The sequence below is a fragment of the Mus pahari genome, chromosome 16 (assembly GCF_900095145.1).
Source record: "Mus pahari chromosome 16, PAHARI_EIJ_v1.1, whole genome shotgun sequence".
Taxonomy (NCBI): domain Eukaryota; kingdom Metazoa; phylum Chordata; class Mammalia; order Rodentia; family Muridae; genus Mus; species Mus pahari.
In genome coordinates, this window is record NC_034605.1 from 43,174,303 (window position 1) to 43,194,663 (window position 20,361).

Below are 20,361 nucleotides of genomic sequence, written 5' to 3' on the forward strand. Positions count from 1 at the left end.
TAGGGAAAAAATATTTTCTCCTTGAATATTATCCTTCAGTACTTGTGTCAATTCTGATAATTTTTATAATAATTCAAATAAATAGGATATAAGGAAGTTATTCTGTGAACTGTCAATGCCATGCCCCCAGTACAGCAGGGCAACTTGGGCTTCTAGGACTAATCAATTCTCCTTTCTCTTTGTACTTTACCTATCCAGGGAAGATGTTCCAGGATGAGTCGAACCTGGCTTCACTGCTCCTATTGGACAGCTTCTCTCTGAACTTGATGTCCTCCTTCTCTCCAGAATCACTTCTAGCCCCACCCACCATGTTTTCTCCCAGTACCCTCCTTTCCAGAATACATTTGAATAGTCAGGACAACCTATGGCTTACTATATGTACAGTTCCTCTAGCTCCTAGCTGCGTACATATATAAGCATGTGCTGCACACAGCACACATGTTAGCGTTGTTTGCCAAGAAACCCTGAAAACAGAAAGATCAATAATTCATACTACACTCTTAACAAATAAAGAACATAGAACTAAATATCTCTTTACCTGCAATAGGGTTGGAATAGATATATAGATGATAGATAGATAATAGATAAGTAATAGATATAGATATCGAGGATAGGTAGGTAGATAGATAGATAATAGATAAATAATAGACATAGAGATAGATGATAGATAGATAGATAGATAGATAGATAGATAGATAGATAATAGACATAGAGATAAATTATAGATAGATAGATGATAGATAATAGATAAATAATAGATACAGAGATAGATGATAGATGATGATAGAAAGATAGATGACAGTTAGATAGATAGAAAGATAAATAGATAGATAGAAAGAAAGAAAGATAGATAGATAGATAGATAGATAGATAGATAGATAGATAGATAGATAGATAGAGAAAGAGAGTGAGGCAAAGACAGAGAGAGACAGATAGACCAATAGTAAGTGTTGAACACCTACTGAGTAAGTGAATGCTATCATAGAAGATTATATGAATAAGATCCTTTGTGTTGAGAACAGTGGGTTGATTCTGGATAGAAAGAGATGGCCAGCAGATAGTGACAGCAGAGTCTAATCAAATGCAAAGACTGTCTATGCACATGTGCACGGAAGGTTAGCTTACCACAGAAAGGCTTTCGTGGAAATAGAGCCCCACATCATAAAAGTTGCCACCATGAAGAACTGGGCACGTCCTTGTCTTCAGCTGCTCTGTTTGACACCCCTGTGAGGCACAGCTTCCCAGCTGACTGAGCAGAGACACTCTGAGGAGGTAGGAGCCTTGGGGAGCCTTGTCCTTGAGGCCCCTGATACATCTGATCTGTATTTGTAGACTAGGCAACTGAGGCTGCTCACCCTACATAAAAGGAGGAGTTCTTGAATTACACAGGAACTGAGTAAAACCAAGCAATTAGCAACAATGGGCTTTTCAGAGGGTAAAAAAGGGAGACAATTATTTTTACTCAACCTGTAATTGTTAGGTATTAGCAATGATAACAGACAAGGACCCACAATGTATAATTAAGAGGTCAAAAAGCAAACTCCCCAGTGATGGGAGGGAAAGTTTAACTAGTGTTTAAGCATGGTATGTTAATAAGCTATGCCATCAGAAACCATTAATCTATTACAGTAGGATGGAATTAGCTGGAATCCAACACGTCTGGAAACCACACAGCAGGCCTGCTGAGATTTTGGGGGGGGGGGGGAATGTGAAACCCCAGCAGCAAGCCTCACACATGGCATGAGAAAGGCGGAGATCATAAACACTACTAATCACAGATAATAACGGCACATTGATAACTGACCTGCAAAACATGTAAGACTTACACCTCGTCTGATCCGACATGTTCTCAGCATGTCGGTTTGCCCCACAGGCTTCCGATGAGAGCCCGTCCCACAACAAAAAAGAGGGAACTATCAAGGTCTGAGTCTCCACCCATGGCACGTAACTGAGACAGGACTGAGTGCTTCATGGAACATTCAAGTTTCATTGCTCATTCACAGTTGACTGGAACAGGCCACTTCCATGTTCCGTAATTACCAGTGAGCTTATACAAATTAATGATTTGAGCAAACTATTGTTTCAGATCAAGTAAACACTTAAGCAAGATTGTTGAGAGTTCAGATATCATTAAGTTTTATTTCTAGACTTACTCACAAGACCCTGAGGAATTCAACCTTGAAGTACTTTATGCTTCAATCACAAATAATATCATTTTAAAGGACGTGTTACTCTTCCACCCAGGATAGGAGTACCAGGTTAATCTACAGTTGACAGAAGAGAGACTTCTTAATCCTGCCAAGAATTTATTGAGATAATGCATATTTCCGTACAGATAATATGCTTCTAGAATTAAGTAAACAAAGAAAGTTGTTCCGTTTCTTTTATTTCCCACTCAAATCATACTTAAAAAGTAATCAGAATAACAATTATTTTTTGGTTTAATTAGAAAATCTTAATTAACAACAAAGATTTAACCTTAATATTTTGGTTTCCAAAAATATTTTTTTGAAAATTAACACCATCTGAATAAATAAGACAATCTTTTTCGACCCCAAGGCAGGATTACTGATGCAGGCAGACGGAGTTATTAAACACATTCTAAATTAAACGCCTCTATGAATTTTATACTGAAATATATTGTGATAGTTTTGCATGCCAAATGTGACATTTTGTGTTTTAGATTCATCTTCTGTAGTAATGTTTTGTTTTGTTTTGTTTTGTTTTGTTTTGGAAATGTCATACAAACAAAGATTTTGTCATTTATCAATAGCATTACTATGCATGGTCGCCTAGACATCTCTGTGCCGGCTCTTGTGGTTGTTTCAAGTCAGCAAGCCATAAAGAATCTTTATCTCTCTGAAACACAGCAATTTGGAAGATAATCGAATGGTGACTAGGGGGCAGACGTGCCAGTCTGAGGAATTATACCACAATCTCTCTTGCATTTACAACCTCCGTCAAGCACATGCCAGGCCGAGCGAGAGAAGGGGAATGAAGATTCATCAAATCTCAGGCCTGCGTCATTTGCATTTTGGCAAGCCTACCTCCAATGGGTAGCTGAGGCTGAGCCTGGCCATACTGGCATGGCACCCTGTGCTGAGGAATGCTACTGACATTTCCATGGGCAGCGTTTGACCTATGTATGGTATTAGCATCAAAAACATTTAGTAAGACCTGCTTTCTCTCAAGAAACCCTTAGGAGGATAAGAACAGGTAAGGGCAGCCACACAATGGACACCTTCATCTGACATTTTGCAGCAGAAATCAGTCTAGAGTGCTCACCTTCCAGCAAGTTACTTCTGTTCTTCCAGATTCTTTAGTCACTTCTGGAAATGAGTGCTGCCCCTTGTCACTACCCTTTGTGTAAGGATTCCCATCTGCAGTACACAGCTGACTCAGAGCTCTGCAGCAGGTAGGAAAAGGAAGTATAAAAAAAACAAAAACAAAAACAAAAACAAAAACAAAAACAAAAAAATGAAAGAAAAGATATTGAAAATGGAGCATGAGAAAAAAGCCTTTTTTTTTTTTTCAGATCCACAAGATAGCCTGATTTTGTTTTTTCTTGGATTAACAAGGAATTAAATAAACAGCACACTGCAGGTGCTGCACGCGATTAAAGCATGGTATTTGAAGTAGAGCCCCATAAAACATATGGCATGCTATATGAGGTCCTGAGCTCCCAACAGTTAAAATGTCAATTGTCTCAGAAATAACCAGGAAATCAAATACAGTTGTCTTCCTTGATCTCAAAGAAGTAGACTGGGGGGCTCATCATGAATACCAGAATCTACTCCTGCCCCTTACATGACACAACATGGTATATACATAAATTCTATGCACATAGACTATATATTTTTCAATATTCCATTTTAATTTTGTGTGTGTGCATCGATGCACATGCAAAAACAGGCCTGTGACTACAGATTCTCTTGGAGCATCAGATTCCCTGCAGCCAGAGTTACAGGAATCAGCCCACCTGAGAATTGGGAAGCAAACTCTGGTCTCAACATCCCTAATGCTGAGAACCTTTGAGGCAGTTTCTCACGTTGTGTTGACCCTCTCCAACCATAAAATTATTCGTTTTTGCTATTTCATAACAGTAATTTTGCTATTGTTATGAATCATAATATAAACATCTGTGTTTTCTGATTCTCTTAGGCAACCCCTATGAAAAGGTCATTTGATCCCCAAAAGGGTGAAGACCCACAGGTTGAGAACCACTGCAGTAGCTGGCTGTTTAATGAATGTAAAAATGGTATAAATACTTGCTGTGCAACATTGTTTCTTTAACATACCAACAGAGCAAAGGTGCTCAGTATGGCTTAAGCCATCACAGACCTAACTACATTTTCCCTCCAGTAGTGGTTGAATGCATAGATACAGAAACCACAGATATAGAGAGCCATCTGTATTTGATATGATGTCTTGTCATTTCATTTTTTTTCTACCCATTCTTCTTTGATCCTACAAATTGTTCATGAAACCTTGAGAAAAAGCATTTATTTAAAATAGATGCTTAGCTGAAATGACATACACATTTCCTGTCCTTAATGCAAAAGACAAGAGATCAAGATTCGTTTTTCTCCTTAAATTGCTCCCTTGTCCTCTTATTAATTATGCACTCCCTTTTTTCAAGACTCTTCTTCATGGTTGACTTTTCTGTTTGTTTGCTTCTCAAACCCTAACATCATCTGTCTGCTTTCCCAAGTGCGTTTGAATTACGAAGAATTGTATCTCCCACTTCTCCTGACTTAAGTTTAATTCCATCAGCAGGGCCATCTGTGACAATGACTGTACCCCCACCAGAGGAATAGCCTTTTGGGGTCTCACTGCTGATTCAGTTTCTATGATACAAATTATCTCCCTTAATGTGGTTGGAGCTGCATTGACACAGGAGTTCATTAGGACACCCATTTGCTGGCAATTCAATTTCAAATTAAATACACTTTGTTGTAAATTTTATTACTTTTAAACTACTGTATCTATTGTCTTTAATGGCCCTATTATACAGTTATGAAGGTAAACAGATTTCATTAGTAAACATCAAACATCTTATGTTAACCAAAGTAAGATGGCTCCTCTCAGTTTCTTTCTTTGTTCCCCTTGGTAAAAATTACAAGGTGCTCAGAAATATCCTAAAATTTTAATCTGAATACTAAGATGTTGCATTCACTATTATCAGGAAGGATAGAAGGAAGGAAAGAAGGAAGGAAGGAAGGAAGGAAGGAAGGAAGGAAGGAAGGAAGGAAGGAAGGAAGGAAGGCAGGCAGAAAGCTAAAAGATAATATGGTCCCTGTTAACAAGCTCATTTTTTTTCTAAAACTTATTTCCTGCAACTTAAAAAAGAGTGAAGTGTCTCCCACCCATCTCAAAATTTTGAACCCAGAATTGTTCCTGTCTAAAGGAAATGCAGGGACAAAAAAATGGAGCAGAGACTGAAGGAAAGGCCATCCAGAGAAGATCGCCCCACCTGGGGACCCATCCCATCTGCAGACACCAAACCCCAACACTATTGCTGATGCCTAGATGTGCTTGCAGAAAGAAGCCTGGTATGGCTATCCCATCCGGGGTTCTGCCAGCACCTGACTAAGACAGATATAGATACTCATAGCCAACCATCAGACTGAGGCCAAGGACCACAATGGAAAAGTTAGGGGAAGGACTTAGGAGCTGAAGGGGATTGCAACCCCATAGGAAGAACAATAATATCAACTAACTGTACCCTCTAGAGCTCCTAGAGACTAAACCACCAACAAAAGAGTATACATGGAGGGACCATGGCTCCAACTGCATATGTAGCAGAGGATGGCCTTATCTGGCATCAATGGGAGGGGAGGCCCTTGGTCCTGTGAAGGCTCAGTGCCCTAGCATAGTGGGACATGAGAGCAGTGGGGCAGGAGTGGGGGGGGCACCTTCTTAGAGGCAAACAGGAGGGAAATGCGCTGTGGGGGGGTGGGTTTGCAGAGGGGAGACCGGGAAAGAGGACAACATTTGAAATGTTAAATAAATAAAATAACCAATTAATTTTTAAAAATTAAAAAAAAAAAAAACAGTAGGGAATACAAGGGGTCAGGTACCCACAAACACTGTTGACTTGAACTCCTGTAAAGCAGTTGAGGTCAAGGTCAGAAGCTAGGAGCAGGCATGAGATCCTATCTGCATCGAAAATGGCCCCCATAGATTCATAGCAAGTGGTATTGTTGGGAGATATAGCCTTGTTCCAGGTGGGCTTTAGGGTTTCTGAAGCCCCAGTCAGGCCCAGTGACAATCCTTCTTCCTGCTGCCTCTGGATCTGGATGGAAAACTCTTAATTCCACCAGCACTATATCTGTCTGCATTGTGCCATGCTTCCCACCGAGGGACTCATGGACTAAACCTCTGAAACTATAAGCCAGTCCCAATGAAATGGTTTCCTGTAAGGGAGTTGCTATGGTTAGGGTATCTCGTCACAGCAATAAGACCCCAAGACAAGATTGAAAGTAGATCATCATTTCTGTCTTACTCGCTGATCAAACATTATTAACATTATGTTGATGGAGGTACAGCTATCTTCTATATATACCCTGGAAAGCGGGTTCTAAGACATACCTCTCCCAGAGACTGAAGCCCAGTGATGCTCAGAAACATTATCTACAGTGATGAGGTATTGCATAGAGCACATACATGTAGACTCCCTTATAGGCAAAGTTATTTCTACCTGACTGACAACACTGAATATAGCACAAATTCTATGGAAATAGCTTCTGTGCTGGGTTGTTTAGAGAACTAACAAGGGAGAAAATAGCTGTATGTCTTCAGTCTATATGTTGGGTCTGTTTATTTTTTAACAGATACATTTTTGTTAACATTTATTTCATTTTAAACTATGTGTAGATATGTGTGTGTGTGTGTGTGTGTGTACACATGTGCATGTGTGTACATGTATATAAGAGCCCCAAAGAGGATATCAGATCACCTAAATCAGTGGTTCTCAACTCACAAGTTGTGATTCTGTTGGGAGGGGTATCTTAGATATCAGGTATTTACCTTAAAATTCATAACTACCAAAATTACAGTTACAAAGTAGCAATAAAGATAATTTCACGGTTGGGAGGTCACCATAACATGAAGAACTGTATTAAAGGGTTGCAGTATAGAGAAAGTTGAGAGCCCCTGAGGTTAAAACTTGGGATGCAGGTGATTTTGAGTTACCCAATATGGTTAACGGGGACTAAAGCTAAGCCTTCTCTGAAAAAGCCATACCTGCTCTTTAACTGAGCCATCATTCCGACTCCTATTAATACTTTCCATCTAAGGCTGGTTGAGACTGTGATGAGGTGTGCACAGCACTGTGGTTACAAAAGTCTGGTTGTATAGGTGCTCCATTGTGCATCATCAAAACCCTTCCCACAGCCTACATACAGACTAGACATAACCTCTGCAAAATCCTGGCTTCTCCATCACTCTATAGCTAAATTATTCATCTTTAATACAAAGTGAAACTGATGTTATAAATATTTTCTAACGTCTATTTTCTACTTTGTTCATCGTATGCATATTTTTCTATATGCTACATTTAAAGTTTTAGGTATCTCTAGTGTTTAATTCTGTCTGCCGTAACTTGTATAAATGGTCTCTTATTGTTGGCTGTTTAGGTTAGTTCCTATTTTGGCTGTTTCAAGTTAGCCTGGAATTAGCTCTCTCACATGTAAAGTCTTACAGACTTCCCTGGCAATTTCCATAATACAAAGTCCTATCATTAGATACGTTGGGTGTGGAAGGGATGCTATTCTACATTCTACTAGTCTCTAGTTGAACATAGAAATGACACCTTAATGATATATAATCCCAAGTTCACAGCTAGCATCTCAGACACTACGTGGTCTTCATGGGGAGACAGGCTCCACTCTAGTGTTTACTCTATTTGCAGTCAGAACACAAGCTAAGGGAAGTGGTAGTAAAGAGGCAGCACCTATGCACAGTGCTCGTCTCAGCTTCAGCACCATTGCCCTTTGTAACCAGGCAATGCTTCGCTGTGGAGGCTGCTCAGTGCACTGAATGACTAATGAATCCCGTCCTCCACTCATTGAATACTCTTAGACATCTATCTAATGCCAGCTTCCATAATCAAAATGTCACTAGATGTTGCCAAATGTTCCCTGGAGATGACACTGATCCTTGCTGAGAATGTCTGATGTTCTCAGCATGATGTAGCCTCGAGCTTTCAGCAAGCACAGAGAAACTCTCTCGGACATACTTTACTTCTTACCTCGGTCAACCCCCAGGACACCCAACAGGTGTCATCATTCCTGCCTCACTGACAGGCAACTGATGCTGAAATACGCTGACAGCCTTATTCAAAGACGGACAGACCAGGTAAACACTAATGCTCCAAAGGAGACGATCCCAGCTGAAAACTGACTCCAAACACATACCATTTCTGGGCACGGTGGTGTGAAGTGACCGCTTTGTCCAAACCTTAGAAGTTCCTGTCCTGGTCCAAGAATCTGAATGTTCTCGCAGAGGTCAGTCAAACACAGTTCCCACTTATACCAGCAAGGCTAGACGGCCCATCCACCAACATCTCAGAGATGAAGAATAATGATCTATCCCAGGATAATATGGGGACATAGTTCCCTAAAGCCTGGTTCTCTAGTTAAATCAATTTAGGGGTGCCTATTACCTGCAAACCATCCATACTTAACTCATAGGAAGACAACACACACACACACACACACACACACACAAATGCACACATACAAACACACTACAGTACACAAACTCTTAACATTAAGGAACATACTTCTTGAATGCTTTTTCCTTCTTTAAACATGACATGGGAATGTCCTGGCTGAGTCCTTTTCTTTCAAATTCCAAATCCTGCATGGAAGATGAGAAAGATGAAAGCAAAATTTATACAATTTATTCAGCACACACTTGAAGTTTATCTTTGGAGCAGCTGGACTCTCTAAAACTAGAACACACATGCCAAGCCCCCAAAGTTATGGTTCCCAAAGACAAATAAGAATGATGCAGTTTGACCTAGGGTGGCTGCATTTTTATGAAATCTGACTTTTCTTACTTGCATAATTGCTGCCAAGGAAGACACAGAGAATAAGAAATGGCATCTCCAAAGATGAAAAACAGTTGGTGATGCTAACACAGATTCCAGTGTCTATTTTTAGTTCTTACTAGCCAAGCCTCATCCCAATCTCAATCGAATTACATCCCATGTGTATATTCCATCCTCTCTCCCCTTCTTTCCCCTTTCTCTCTCTTTTTCACACCTCGTACTCTCCCCAACATAGTGTTATACGGTTTTCCAACATGGACATGAACATATGGCTAACTATATAGAACACAAGACATACTATAGTATTTTAGTCATGTACCCATTTCCAAAGTAAAAGGAGAAATAATTACACTGAACAATAAGCCTGTTAATATTTGTACAGATATAATAATAACTCACATGGGCACACACTATGAGAGGGAGGGAGTGCTAGATACAGGGGTGAGCTGTGACATCCAGACCAGCAGGTTCTGCATGCTCTCTGATGAAGTCTCAAGACCTGGGAACTGGTCCCTGAGGCCCAGTAAACTTCAGTTTCCATAGTTTGAATTTTCCTTCTTTTTTGGTTCCTTTAATCCACTGACTTTTTTACACCTCTCAATACACATCAATTTCATGTGTTAATGAGCTCAGCCCCCCCCCCCCCCCCAGATATTACGTCCATTTGGTTTTTCGTCATCGTTGTTGGTTTGGCTTGGTTTTTGGACATCCCATGTCTTTGCCATTCAGTTTCTCATCTCTCTTCCTACTGGTGAATCTAAGAAGCTTGAGATAGCCTCATCTGAAGGACTCTTTGGTCCTTTTACTTGAATCAGAATTTCTTGGCTTTGTGAGATTTCTGTGGGATTTATTGACAATTAGTTCCTTTGGCAAAAGGGAGACATTTGAGTGACTCAGACTTCCATAACAGTGGGTGTGAAATGTTCAACCCCCCAGGAATCTTAGTATTGTTTGATTGAGAGGAACTGGGTAGCACTTCATCCCTTAAGAGTGTCTTTCCCTCTCTACAATCAATACTCTGGGGCTTTGCTCTGATACTTCCATAGTACTAACAAAAGCTTCAACAGTGACCCTCTTAATTCTTTATTCAAGAACCATTTTGGTGTTGTTTGCTGAACAAGAGGCTGAGAGTGTCACAGCCTTTAAGACTTGACTCATTTGACTCCTGCTTCTACTTTATCTCTGTTGCATCACTTTTTTTTTTCTACCAGAAGCAGCAAGAATCTACCAGGTGGCATGAACAGGCCTAGGGTTTGGAATTTCCTTATCTCTACTGTCCGTTTGCTAGCTACAGTCTCTCTTTTCCTGAGAATTGAAGCAGGCAGCTAGCTGCCAATCTCTTTGGCACATCCTCAGAAGGATTTTATTTTCTCCACTTTGCAGTGAGATTTTGTTCTGCTTCTCACACAGAAAGGCTTTGCCCATGAAGACCACAAGAATTCTTGTCACATTTTTCTTGAGATGATTCAGACCCTCACTCAGGTTCTCCTTAAAGTTCCCTGTGCATCTTCAAGGTCTGAGAAGATTCAGGTCTTGTGATGAACCATATTCCAGTGTTACAACCAACACCTGATTAGAGCCATTACCTGAAATCTAAGCGTGATACAGTCTAAGACCCCTAGGGTTGCCTGAGACTGGAGACTGAAGGGAATCTTATACACTGCTTTTCAGCCATACCCCTGCATGGGAGATGAAGCAATGGATGATACATGTTCAATGATGTCCATGGAACGGTCATCATGGGATCCACTATTTCATATAATCACTATAAATGTTAACAAAAATAAGAAGAGTACACACACATCCATTTAAAAAAATGATAAGAAATTCAGAAGTTTATAAATTGTTAGAAGAAACTTCCATCACACTGAGTATCACATATAAGCATATATATGTATATATATGTGTGTGTGTGTGTATGTGTGTGTGTGTCCATATGAATCCATATATATCCAAAGACTACATAACAAATGAACTCTACATTAAAATACTATATATCCAATTTGTAAGTTCTCAGTAACAAAATTAAATTATTAAATATTAAAATGTCCTTTGAACTCACTGTCTTCAATTTCTTCAAATAATATAAATATTTATATGAGTTATGCCATGAATTTTACCTAAAATATTCTCTCTGGTCATTTAAGCATTTTAATTTTTTCCCAGGAGAATTATGCATATTTAAGTATGTACTTGCCATTAATGTTGACATATTAAACCTTAATATATCAATCATGCATATGTATTATTCTTACTCATGCTGTCTATATTTGTATGTGTACATAATAAATAACTGTTCTCTGGTCATTGACATAAATGAAAGTACAAAGTTAAAGTTTTAAATAATGAAAAATAATAAATAATAAAAATATCACTCTTCAAACTTTATCTTTTGAGATTATAATATAATTAGATCATTTTCCCTTCCCTTTTCTCCTTCTGAACTTTCTCATATACCCTTCCTTGTTTACTTTCAAATTCATGGCCTCTTTTTTTCATTAGTGATTGTTACACACATACACACACACACACACACACACACATATATATATATATATATATATATANTATATATATATATATATATATATATGTAGCACCTGCTCAGTATATATAATGCTATCTATATTATGTTTTCATGGCTAATACTTGGTATTAAATAAGCAATCTGTGTGCTCTCCTGGATAAGACTAATTCTCCCACTCCCAGCCTTTCTTAGTTCCTTGTACTTCTTTATGCTGGACTGAAGCCTCCCGGACTTTCCCATCCACAATAGCTTGCTTATTGGTATTATCCCCATTCCACTATATTTAGGCAGATACATTCATGAGTGTAGCTTCTGACATTCTGAGGAGACGAGATCTCACAGTAAATTTCCTGTTCCTCTGGATCTTACAATCTTTCTGCCCTCTCTACAACAGTAATCCCTGAACCTTAGGAGCAGACATTGTATTAAGATGTATCCATTGGGACTGAGGTCAATAATGCTGCATTTTGTTTGGTTTTAGCTTTCTAGGTTATATTTGAAGTGTACAACCATACTAAGAAAAAAATGAGAGTCTATCTTACACCTGTCAGAATGTCTAAGATCAACAACCCAAGTGACGTCTCATGGTGGTGAAGATGTGGAATAGGGGAACACTCATCTATTGCTGGTGGAGTGAAAACTTGTGTAGCGACTGTGGAAATCAGTGTAGCAGTTCTTCAGAAAGATGAGAATCTATCTACCTTAAGATCTAGCTGTACTACTCTTGGGCATTTACCCAAAGGGTTGTTTATCCCACTACAAGTATACTTGTTCAACCATGTTCATTGCTGCTCTACTAATAATAGCAAGGATTTGGAAACAACCTAATGTTCCTCAGAGGAAGAGGAGATAAAGAAAGTGTATTATATGTAGTAGCATATTATTTGGTTGTTTAAAAAATGACATCATAAACTGGTCAGGTAGATGGATGGAAAATGAAAGAAATCATTCTGAGTGAGGTAATCCAAACCCACAAAGATAAATATGGTATGCGTTCACTTATTTGTGGATATTAGCCAGTAAGTAAATGATAACCAAACTACAATCCACAGACCCAGAGAGTTTGGGTACAGCGGAAGAGACTAGGGTAGACACATGGTTATCCCTGGGAGTGGGAAATAGAAAGATTTTATGGGTGGTCTTGGAGAAAGGAGACAGAAGAGAAAGATCAAGTGAGGAGGGGAGATAGAGTGAATAGAAAAAATTTGGAGAGAGACAGATAGAATTGGGGGCTTCTAACCGATGTTATGGAAGCCTAGTGAAGCAGAAACTTACTCAAATATATGAAGATGACCCTAATGAAGTCTCCAAATAATGGGGGAGACCATCTCTTGACACCAAATGAAACTTCTACTACAGGGACCAGGTTACATCCAATTGAATTGTTGGCCAAAGGGCATCTATGGAAATCTCCAAACATTCCAGGCTATTGCCAAAGCAATAGGCTTATCTTCACAAACTGACATCAAGGCCTCATTGCTGAATACAACAACCACACAACTCAATAAACACGGAGATGTTGAGCTGGTGTCTACATAAAGCCTTTTACCCTAGTATCTCAGTGTCTCTGTTACAGGAACATACTCTGCATACTATCAGAAGAGAAACAAAGATCTCTTCCCAATCTGTTGGTTGCCATCTTGTCCTATTGACAGTAGGCTTTTCGATTTTATGAGGTCCCATTGGTTAACTCTTGAACTTAGAGCAGCATAAGCTATTGGTGTTCTGTTCAGGAAAATTTCCCTTGTGTCCATGTGCTTGAGGCTCTTCCCCACTTTCTTTTCTATTAGTTTCAGTGTATCTGATTTTACATGGAGGTCCTAGATCCACTTGGACTTGAGCTTTGCACATGGAGATAAGAATGGATCAATTTGCATTCTTCTACATGTTAACTGCCAGTTGAGCCAGCACCATTTGTTGAAAATGCTGTCCTTTTTCCACTGGATGGTTTTAACCCCTTTTGTCAAAGATCAAGTGACCATAGGTATGTGGGTTCATTTCAGGGTCTTCAATTTTATTCCATTGACTTACCTGTCTGTCACTGTACCAGTACCATGCAGTTTTTATCATTATTGCAGCTTGAGGCCAGGGATGGTGATTCCACCAGAAGTTCTTTTTATTGTTGAGAATAGTTTTCACTATAATATCCACTAGATACAAAGAACTCAAAAAGTTAGTCTCCAGAAAAACAACTAACCCTATTAAAAAATGGGGCATAGAGCTAAACAAAGAATTCTCAACTGAGGAATACAGAATGGCTGAGAAGCACCTAGAGAAATGTTCAATGTCCTTAGTCATTAGAGAAATGCAAATCAAAACAACCCTGAGATTTCACCTCACACCAGTCAAAATGACTAAGATCAAAAACTCAGGTGACAGCAGATGTTGGAGAGGTTGTGGAGAAAAAGGAACAGTCTTCCATTGTTGATGGGATTACAAGCTGGTACTACTACTCTGGAAATCAGTTTGGTGGTTCCTCAGAAAATTGGACATAATGCTACCTGAGAACCCACAAATACCTGGCATATACCCAGAAGATGCTCCAACATGTAATAAGGACACATGCTCTACTATATTCGTTGCAGCCTTATAATCTCCTGGGCATATACCCAGAAGACGCTCCAACATGTAATAAGAGCGCATGCTCTACTATGTTCATTGCAGCCTTATTTATAATATCCAGGAGCTAGAAAGAACCCANATGTCCCTCAAAAGAGGAATGGATACAGAAAACGTGGTACATTTACATAGTGGAGTAATACTCAGCTATTAAAACCAATGACTTTATGAAATTCTTAGACAAGTGGATGGAACTTGACAATATCATACTGAGTAAGGCAACCCAATCACAAAAGAACATACATGGTATGCACTCACTGATACGTGGATATTATCCCAGAATACCCAAGATTCAATTCACAAACCACATGAAACTCAAGAAGGAAGAACAAAGTGTGAATACTTCTATCCTTCTTAAAAGGGGGAACAAAATACCCATGGAAGGAGTTACAGAGACAAAGTATGGAGAAGAGACTGAAGGAATAACCATCCAGAGACTGCCTCACTTGGGGATCCATCCCATATACAATCACCAAACCCAGACACTATTGTCGATGCCAACAAGTGCTTGCTGACAGGAGCCTGATATAGCTGTCTCCTGAGAGGCTCTGCCAGTACCTGACAAATACAGAAGTGGATGCTCGTAGCCATCCATTGGACTGAGCACAGGGTCCCCAATGAAGGAGCTAGAGAAAGTACCCAAGGAGTTGAAGGGAGTTGCAGCACCCTAGGAGGAAAAACAATATGAACTAACCAGTACCTCCAGAGATCCCAGGGACTAAACCACCAACCAATGAATACACATGGTGGGACTCGTGGCTCCAGCTGCATATGTAGCAGAGGATGTCCTAGTCAGTCACCAATGGGAGGAGAGGTTCTTGGTCCTGTGAAGGCTCTATGCCCCTGTGTAGGGGAATGCCAGGACCAGGAAGCAGAAGTGGGAGGATTGGTGAGCAGGGGAAAAGGGTAGGGGATAGGGTGTTTTTCAGAAGGGAAACCAGGAAAGGGGATAACATTTGAAATGTAAATAAGGAAAATATCTAAGCCAGGCGTGGTGGTGCATGCCTTTAATCCCAGCACTTGGGAGGCAGAGGCAGGTGGATTTCTGAGTTCGAGGCCAGCCTGGTCTACAGAGTGAGTTACAGGACAGCCAGGCTACACAGAGAAACCCTGTCTTGAAAAACCAAAAAAATAAAAATAAATAAATAAATAAATAAATAAAATAATGAAAAGAAAAGAAAAGAAAAGAAACAAAAACACCAAGTCAGCCACAACATTTATCCACAACTGTGTACTAACTACAAAATATGCTAGGGCGGTGGTGGTCTAAAGTTTGTGGGAGTAACCAATCAATAACTGATTTGACTTGAGGCCTGCTCCATGAGATGGAACCCATACCCAGTACTGCATGGGTGACTAGATAGCCCATAAACCTACAGTAAGCTTAAATACTATTAGTCTTGAAAAATCGTGATAAGGTGACTAATATAACTCTGCTATGCTCATAGATCAGTCGCTTATTTAGCCATCATCAGAGAAGCTTCCTCCTGAAGCAGATGGAAGCAGAGACAGAGACCCACAGCCAGACATTACTCAGAGAGAGGAAGGCTTCCAACACCGAGCTATAAATGGGGTATCTATATCACATCTTTCCCCTCAGAGCTCAGGGGATTCTGCAGAAGAGGAGGCAGAGTGTACGAGAAAGAGAGCATGGAAGACACCAGAACAAGGCCCTCTAAGTCAATGGAGAAAAGCTCATGTGAACTCACAGAGACTGGAGCAGCAAGCGGAGAGCAAAGGGTCAGGGCCAGGTTCTCTGCATATAGTTTATGGCTTTCAGTTAGTATTTTGAAGGAACTTCTAAGAGTGACCAAGTGGGCCTCTGATTCTTGTGCCTTCTCCTGGGCTCTTTTCCCTTCTGTTGGGTTGCCTTGTCCAACTTTGATGTGATTTGTTTGTTTGTTTGTTTTATTTTATAAAGAGGTTTCAATCCGTAGTGGCAGAGTTGGGCAAAGCAGAGCAGTCGTCACTGTGGAAACCAGAAAGCAGACAGAGCAGGGACGGTCTGTTTGGGCTGGCTGTGTTCTCACTGTGTATTCAATCCAAGGTCAACAGCATCTTGGAATGTCTCAAGGCAAGAACAAAATATAGGTAATTTAATTGCTATAATTTAATACAAATGATCTTGGTTACAGTTTCGAAACAAGTCCTCCCACCACTGTCTCCATTTGAAAGCTGAAGACCACAGTTTTTACTTTTAGTCTGATAAGCATTCTAGTCTTCTGAGCTCCCACCATAATTATTCATTAAGCTCAAATTGTAGCCATCTCTAGCTTTCCTATCCTGCATCACTAAACTTTTCAGATTTTTTTTTTTTTTGCACAAAATCCCTTTTGAATTGTTTTCAGAAGTTCTCAGAGCAGTAATGGCACGTTTGGTACTAATTTTCTTGGCTAAGCAGACTTTCTGTTACTGTGATAACACAACATATGCATAGTGAGGAGACATATTTATTTTCGCTTACAATATCTGGGACTTGTGTTTATGGCAGGGATGCTGTGTCAGCCCAGAGCAGCTCACTTCACAGCATCCAGGAAGCAGAGAGGGAGGGTGCATTCGCTTGCATTAACTGGCATTTTCCTTTTTCCTCTTGGATCCCAACCAGGCTTCCAGCCTGTGGGATGACGCCACTCCTATTCAAGGTGTGTCTTGTTCTCTTAGTCTTCTCTAGAAATGTCCTCACAGCTATACACAGAGATGTACTTATCTTCTGGGCATTTCTTGATGCAACCATTTTGACAGGAAAAACGAATTATTGCATATATGTTTTGTGCCATATAATTAACAACCCATAGAAGATAATTTAGATTGATGAATTAACCTTATAGGATCAATATCATTTTAAAAAATATGTGATAAGGATGGATAAACAAACAAATAAATCATAGACACAAGCCTTCCATAAGGGACTTATTTCATGACAGGCATTGCCTGGCACATATCATCTACAATGTTATTTCCTAGTATTACAATTCAATTTCCTAGTATTGATTTTGATTATTCTTTAAAAAAAAATGAGAAACTCATAAAAAATTCCAAATTAATTAACTAGAATATATAAAGAAATGTTATCTGTAAGTTCATACCACACAAACTATCATTAATTTGCATTTTTCATACCATACTTCATTCTCCTTGGAACTAATGAAGGCCTCATCCCCTAACCAGTTCTTTTTATTGCTGATTTGTGCTGCTGTCACGAAATGTGGGATGCTTATAAAGAAAGCGTTTAACTCAGTTTTATAACTCTAAAGTCCAAAATCTCTTCACTATACTGCATGGCAGAAAAGTGGGAAAGGGTGGCATCCACAGGCAGAAATGTCCACGAAAGTTGGGCAGATTGGTTTTCTAACAACCCACTCTTTCAGTTCTATCCTAGTCCCAGGAGAGCTACAACACCAGAGGACAATATTCACCCATCCTTGGGTGGTACCCATGTTCCAATTGCCTCCTAAGCAGTTTCCTACCTCAGTGATTTTGCCATCATCAGACCCCAGGGACCCAGCACTCTGCACATAAATATTTGGCATCTCAGTCAAACAATGTTCTAATTACAACAGTGCCCTATCAGTACATCCGGGAATATGCAATAAGACATAGATCAGGAGAATACATAATTTGTAATACAATTCTCAGAAATGTAAAATCAGATGCAGAAATAATAACTTCAGGTGGCACAGAGAGGTGTGAAACCTAAGGATTGATGAGCATATTACATTATTAGTTCATGAAAACCTGCATTCCTGGCAGGCTTCCCGGATTTATTAAATCTTTAAGCTATTTAAAAAAAACAGCTGCTTTGTGGGACATACCTTAGGGCCCAAAGGGAGAAAATATGTTTCTAATGTTAAACATAAAGTCATGCTTTCTGCCTTTCAACTAAATAATGTAACTACCAATGACCTAATGTCATCCGAACTGTTTCTCCACACATCCTGTCTTTTTTATAGACACAGTATCGGGGAAAACAAATGAAATATTCAAAGATGAATAATTGCTTCCAGGAGGAAGTATAGTCAAGTGTGTCTCTAGGATGTCTGCAGCACAGCTAATCCTATCGCTGTGTCAGGCTTGCTGGACAGAAGAACAACTGCAGTACCCGTTTCTGTTTGGGCCCTACTAAACAAGCATGTGTTAAAGCATATTTAAGGGACAATTGGTGAAGTCTGAACACAAACTGAATATTTCATAAAAAGACTATGAATTTTATTAAATAGGTTGGTGTTACTTGGGTTGGGTTCTTCTATGTAACAAAGTATAAGCCTTTTGGATTTGCTCTGCATGCGTTCTTATAAAACTAACAGCCAGTCATTAACTCCTCCTCCTCCTCCTCTGAAAATATCCATTAGTTTTTTTATTAAGCAGCAACAGGGACCCTCTTCACAGGCCCGCAGTAGAAGCAGTTAGAGGAAATGGAAACTAGGCAGAGGAATGTAGATATTTCTCCCTTAACCTTTGGGAATACATCTTTAGAAATAAGATAGAACAATTCGCCATGTCACATACAGTCAGGACGTCACCTAGCTTGGTCATCCCGAGCCCCACCCTGCAGTTCAGCATCTTTGCTCCAGTCATATTGCTTGCCCCTGTGTATTTCTCCAACGTGGCTGTACTGACATCAATTCTCTGTTCTCAGTTGCCCCCCCCGCCCACCCACATCACCCCACCCCTCCACCAAAGGAATACCCGACAGCTCAGAACCTAGGCATGCATTTGGCACACTTCATGTGTTTCTTTCTGTTTCATTTTGGGTGGAGAAAGGCTGCCTCACTGTAGCCTGTGATATCTTCTGCCTCATTTCCAAACTGTCAATATTAGAAGCATCCACTACCATTGTCTGAGGTGACACACATCATAACAGGTCAAATCTTTGTCAGTTGCTTAGTTACTTTCACTTCCAGTTTACTCCAGGGTTCTATTATGAGTCATTAGAAAAATAATTACCTAGGGATTGGAAAGATATAGTTTGATGGTAGAGTGCCTAAGGTACAACAACAACAACAACAACAAACCACAAACAAAAACAAAGAACAAAAAAACCTTACCTGTACAGTGAACAGCTGTGAGAAAATATTTCAAGTTTTGTTTTGTTATCTATTTTTTTAATTTTTAATTTTTTAGTGTTCTGAATATTTTATTGTTTTTTCTCTTTTTTAAATAAGATATTTTCTTTATTTAGATTTCAAATGTTATCCTCTTTCCTGGTTTCTACTCCAGAGAACCTCCCCCTATCCCCTCCACCCTCCCTTGCTCACCAACCCACCCACTCCTGCTTCCTGGCCCTGGCATTCCCCTACACTGGGACATAGAACCTTCACAGGGCCAAGGGCCTCTCCTCCCATTGATGACCGACTAGACCATCCTCTGCTACATAAGCAGCTGGAGCCATGAGTCCCACCATGTGTACTCTTTGGTTGGTGGTTTAGACCCTGGGAGCACTGGGGTTACTGGTTAGTTCACATTTTTGTTCCTCCTATGGGGCTGCAAACCCCTTAAACTCCTTGGGTCCTTTCTCTAGTTCCTCCATTGGGGACCCTGTGCTTAGTCCAATGGATGGCTGTGAGCATCCACTTCTGTATTTGTCAGGCACTGGCAGAGCCCCTCAGGAGACAGCTATATCAGGTTCCTACCAGCAAGCACTTGTTGGCATCGACAAAAGTGTCTGGGTTTGGTGATTGTGTATGGGATGGATCCCCAGGTAGGGTTGTCTCTGGCTGGTCATTCCTTCAGTCTCTGCTCCACACTTTCCACACTTTGTCTCTGTAACTCCTTCCATGGGTGTTTTGTTCCCCCTTCTAAGAAGGATTGAATTATCCACATTATGAGATGAAGTGATGGGAGATATAATTGAGAAACCAAATAAGGAATGATTAAATCAAAGAGAAATAAGAATGAAGATGCATGGAGAATATTTATAAGTAGTTTAAGTCTAAGGTGTGTTACCTGGTAGTCCCAGAAATCGCCCATTAGAGATGCCTTGTTAGCATTTGCATAGTGAATATTGGCATTATTAAGAACTGATTCTTATATGTAACATTTATATATCAATAAAGAAAAATACTTAACCATAGCTGTAGCTTCCAAAATCTCTAGGACATGATTAAGAGAGGATGAGAATGGTGAGGAGGAAGAGGAGGAGGAGCAGGATGAGGAGCAGGAG

The 20,361-nt window shown here is 39.9% G+C and overlaps 1 protein-coding gene across 1 annotated transcript in view; it reads right to left on the bottom strand.

Moving 5' to 3' along the window:
* Positions 1 to 20,361, bottom strand: part of Ofcc1 (orofacial cleft 1 candidate 1) — a 278,420-nt gene that overhangs the window by 197,662 nt on the left and 60,397 nt on the right. The window contains exons 6-8 of the mRNA XM_021215991.1: positions 8,786 to 8,862; positions 3,286 to 3,406; positions 1,126 to 1,356 (exon numbers count right to left, since the gene is read on the bottom strand). Of these exons, the coding sequence (XP_021071650.1) occupies positions 1,126 to 1,356; positions 3,286 to 3,406; positions 8,786 to 8,862 (429 nt within the window). The remainder of the gene's footprint in view (positions 1 to 1,125; positions 1,357 to 3,285; positions 3,407 to 8,785; positions 8,863 to 20,361) is intronic.